At 37.7% G+C, this 4,742-nt stretch overlaps 1 protein-coding gene across 2 annotated transcripts; it reads right to left on the bottom strand.

Annotated features, from left to right (window-relative positions):
- Positions 1-1,794: 1,794 nt before the first annotated feature.
- Positions 1,795-3,172, bottom strand: PDHA2 (pyruvate dehydrogenase E1 alpha 2 subunit). 2 transcript variants are annotated; one of them, XM_010385579.2, is made up of 2 exons: positions 2,601-3,172; positions 1,840-2,507 (listed from the first exon to the last, which is right to left on the bottom strand). In XM_010385579.2, the coding sequence occupies exons 1-2, from the start codon at positions 3,121-3,123 to the stop codon at positions 1,948-1,950; spliced, it is 1,083 nt and encodes a 360-aa protein (XP_010383881.1). In that variant the 5' UTR covers positions 3,124-3,172; the 3' UTR covers positions 1,840-1,947. The 2 variants fall into 2 exon arrangements, with proteins under 2 accessions (XP_010383880.1, XP_010383881.1); XM_010385578.2 differs by having other exon boundaries at positions 1,795-3,172.
- Positions 3,173-4,742: the final 1,570 nt, after the last annotated feature.

Here is a 4,742-nt window from a genome sequence, read left to right as displayed (position 1 = left end):
CTCAATGTATGCAAGAAATCTGAACATTTTTAAATATAGAAAACATTGACAACCCCCTTCTTTAATGGAATTTGATAACATATATTCTGTTGTGACAAACATGCTTTATTCTTCTAACAACAAAATTTGGATTATCTCCCTGAAGTGAAGTACAATATCTATGTATCTTGATTTAGGGATGGTTCGTTTCTAATCAATTATTTGTATCTTAATTTTTGCTGACATCAAAAGAATCTATTAAAAAACTTTAAAATTATTTCTGTATATCGCATATGTAAAATAGCCTTAATTTAGCAGCTTATCTTCCACTTGCAAATGTGTGAAAATATCAGTATGTAAAAATAAAAAGAATTCTTTATCATTAGAAGAATGTACTTATTATTCTGAATGTCATATGAAAAATCCTTTTTTGTTTTTAATTGTAGGAATCCAATCCAAGTACCTATGAACAGCTGCAGCATTCTAATCAAAACATGTTAGCTAGTAATATCACTTACATATAAGCAAAACAATGTTTATCTTTGCTTTCTGAATTCAGAATGTTAGGCTATCTTGTTTAAACTTGTTTGGGAGAAGATACGGAGATTAAGTCTGTACATATATGTATATAAGTTCATCTTCTCACAGGCCTCTGAGGTTTTGGTTTTCTTATTTCTTAGAATCTAGGTTCTATTTGTAGAAGTAGATGCTGTACAGTAAAGAAAAAGGGTTAACTTTTGGCTGTTTTGGTATGTTCCACCTACTATTCTTAAATCACAGGCAAATTATCATTTCTGGTTTTAGTCTATCTCAGAAAAATAACATATACCAAGCACCAATCTCAGTAGGATTTTAAGTAGTCGAATATAACCAAGTAAAATGGCTTTCACCAAATCATGACTTGATAATTGACATGGATAATTGACTGTAGAAAATACATGTTGTGTGTTCCTTTGGAAAAAGTTATCTGTGAATGTTCTGTTGCATTAAAAGATACTAAATAGTTGATCATGTAGTGATTAGTAACACATAGTTAACAGCTAGTAAGAAGCAAGGTAGATTTTACTTTCAACTTTTTATTAATGTTCCTCCTCTGCTTAACTCCTTTGAATCACCATCTCTGTTTATTTATTTTTCAGTCTGAAATTCACCAGAATGGCCCACTAAATTTTGGAATATATAAGGGCATAAGTAGACTGCAAAATAAGAGTAGCTGTAGCTTAAAGATTAAAGTGGAATGCTTAAAGATTAAAGTTTTTCCCTTAGATTTTAATTTTTGCTATATTTTTCCTTAAAGGTTAAAAGACTAAAAATACTGTAACAAGATACAATAATACGAAAAAAAAAAATCCTTATTCTTCCTCCCCTGCCCTGTTAAATACCACATATTGTTGGAAAAACAGTCAGTGTTAACAAGCTTCAGCACCACATGTGCACACTGTTACACTAAACTGTATTTGTTATTACCTAATTCAAGTTAATGGTTACATATCCATAGGTGTCCTGAGTAGCTTGAAATAATCTCCTTACCTCAGGATGGAGGTTCTACATAGAAATCCATGGCAGGGAAAGCAGGAAACAACTATCTTTCTTTTAAAGAAGAGAGAGTATTAAAATAGTATAAAATTAAATCAAATGGAAATGTTGTGATTAATAGTTTGGGAAGTTAAATAATCTGCTTTTCCTATTTTAGACTTATATAAGTTCAAAATAATCTTCAAGATATTCACACTGAATTATTACCTATATAGTATCTTTTAATGCAAAAATATACAGTATAATTGAATATAATATCACTTTTATTGAATGTATGCCTTTCAATCTCTTTTAATAATCTCTTTAAATAAATGCTTACAAGGCTTTTGTTTTATGAGTTTTATTCCTCCTTGAGTTGAGAACACAGTTTCTTAAATTTGACCATGAACATTCCATTGAGAGACTGATGATAAATTCACACTTAACCTCCCTTTAACTGACGGACTTAAACTTGATCCATGGATTTGCACCACGAACTTCAAAAGATGAATCACTGCTGTAGACGTGATGGCCTAATTCTTCCAAACGTGGCTCAGGATCACTGGTAGCAAACTGGGCAGCATCATCAATTTCTTTCTTCACCTCAGTCCCAATTTCCTTTAATTCTCCCACAGTGGCGAGCTTGCTGTTTACCATTCTATCTTGCAGAATCATTATAGGATCCCTCTTACTTCTTACTTCCTGAATTTCTTCTCGTGTGCGATAACTGACTCCAGGATCACTCATACTGTGTCCATGATAACGGTAGGTTTGCAGCTCCATCAGTATGGGCCCCTTTCCAGACCTACAGTAGTCAGCTGCAAATTTTGTTGCCTCACGAACACATAGAACATCCATTCCATCGACTTTTAGCCCAGGGATAAAATTGCCCCTCTTGTAGTAATCAGTGCTGGCTGCTGCTCTCTCAGTAGATGTTCCCATCGCATATAGATTATTCTCACAGATGAAAACACAAGGTAATTTCCATAAAGCTGCCATATTGAAAGCTTCGGCTATCTGCCCCTGATTCGCAGCACCATCCCCATATAAAGTCAAACAGATCTCACCGTTTCCATTATATTTACAGGCCAGAGCAATGCCAGCACCCAGGGGGCCCTGCGCACCGACGATGCCATTGCCCCCGTAGAAGTTCTTGGTATACATATGCATCGATCCTCCTTTTCCTTTAGCACAACCTCCTCTTCTTCCCGTCAGCTCTGTGAGAATGGATCGGACAGAAAGTCCCCGAGTATAGCACATACCATGAGCCCTATAGGATGTGATGACGTGATCCGAGGCGTTTATTCCAGCCTCAAGGCCCACGCAGCAAGCTTCCTGACCATCGCACAGGTGACAGAAACCACGAATGAATTTCTGTTTGTACAGCTGATCTGCCTTCAATTCCATGCGGCGAACAGTCAGCATCATCCTGTAGTATTTAAGCCCCTCCGCCCTAGTGAGCACTGTAGTGACGGGGGGACCCTCCTCCAACAGGTAAAGATCACATTTCTCAATTTCAAATGTAGCATCATTTGAGGAGTTACGGGATGCCACCAGCACTCTGCGAGCTGACTTCTGGGCAACTCGCCTCAACACGCGGGAGATGAAGGCTGCCAGCATATTCTTCATGGAGTGTTGTGGATCACGGCGGTGTCCCGTAACGACCGCAGGAAGGCCTAGCCTCTGCTCCGCATCTCCTTCCGGTGCTCGCGTCATCCGGGCAGTGCACATGGGGGCAGAGGCAAGTCCTGCACAGCACTGCGACATGGGCCACGCAGCCTGAGCTGACTGATTTGTACAGTACCTGCCAAACTGTAAAATGAAGACTAAAAGTGGTTTCCTTTTCTGGAGGACTTGGGCGAACTACAGGGCATCCTAATTAACCACCATCATTGCTGAACCTCAATAATCTGAGTCCCTTTTCCCTGTTAAATCCTGGAGGAGTGCATCTCAAGCTTTCCCCCGAAGCGTATCAAATAGAAGAAAGGAACAAACTCGGTCCCTAAGGCACACAAGAGTTCTGAGAGTTAGTCCAAAGTTATTTCTTCCTACCAATATTTCTTTAATGTCTTGTTTTTGATCTTTAGAATGGGTATGAATATCCTGCTCCATAAGGTGTCATATGTATTTTAAGGTAACAACAAAGCTGTATATTATTTGTAGCTTAATTAACTTTAAAAGCAAAACAAGCACACGCACTAACAAAGACCCCTTTTAAAGAAAAGTCAGTACTATCAAATAATATGCCACATTTATCCTAATGGCATCTAGCACCTGTAACACTTGAAGTGGGCAGGGAGGATGTATACAAACCTAAGCCTGAGAATAACAATTTAAGCCCAGTAATAAGCTTCCATGTGGGAAAATTGGAAGCAGGGAGAGAGGGTTGAGGTGCACATTGTGGTAAACAGTTTGTAGTTTGTGACATTCCACTTTTCCTTACTCTTTTTAATAATTCTGAATCCCTGTTTTACCTAGTTTTATCCCTGTTTTCCGACTACTTCACTTTTGTTCTTCCTTTTGTTTATTTCCCTTTTTTCTCTTTGATTTTCTATAAAGATGTCTTTAGCAGGTTTCCATAGACTTTCAGATGGTATTTATTTGTTTTGCTTTCATTTCAATCAAACTGGACCAGCCTTAGTACAGGAAATCTAGAAACATGTTCTTATAGTGCCTTTTTATGTAGCAACCAAAAGAAAGTGTAACTTCTTATAGAGTGACCCACCAAACAATACACAGTTTGGACTACAAGAGAGCAACAGAGTTTGCTTATGCCACTTGAAACCGTTCAATCACAAGAGAAGCCTTAGACCAAGGGCTACAAAGATCACATATCACTTCTCTCTTTTTGTGCTTTTACCAGGAAGGCGATTTTGTGCCCCAATAACCCAACTCCAACTAGGGATCCTGTTCTATTTAGAATATTAAGCCATTCACCTTAATGCATGCTCTGTTTTATATCCATTGCCTATTTGCAAATGATAAATTCTTACTCAAATTTCCCTATTACGTGTTCAAAGCAGCTGCCTTCTCTATATCTAGTTGCAGGTGTTATTTTGGGCACTTCCTTTAATATTCAGGAAGAAAAGAAAAAATCGCTTGTTAAAAAGTTAAGATAACTCTTAAAACTTGATTCTCTCCCCACTTTCTGAACCCAGCCATCATAATAGGCCTCATCTTTTCACTCAGTTAAAATTCAACTGTTGGAATTCATGGTCTTGCTGTGTTGTTTGCTTCCTCTTTGATAG

The sequence above is a fragment of the Rhinopithecus roxellana genome, chromosome 2 (assembly GCF_007565055.1).
Source record: "Rhinopithecus roxellana isolate Shanxi Qingling chromosome 2, ASM756505v1, whole genome shotgun sequence".
In the NCBI taxonomy this organism is placed as follows: Eukaryota; Metazoa; Chordata; class Mammalia; order Primates; family Cercopithecidae; genus Rhinopithecus; species Rhinopithecus roxellana.
Note: the sequence above shows the minus strand (reverse complement) of the source record. Positions and strands in the feature narration are given on the sequence as shown.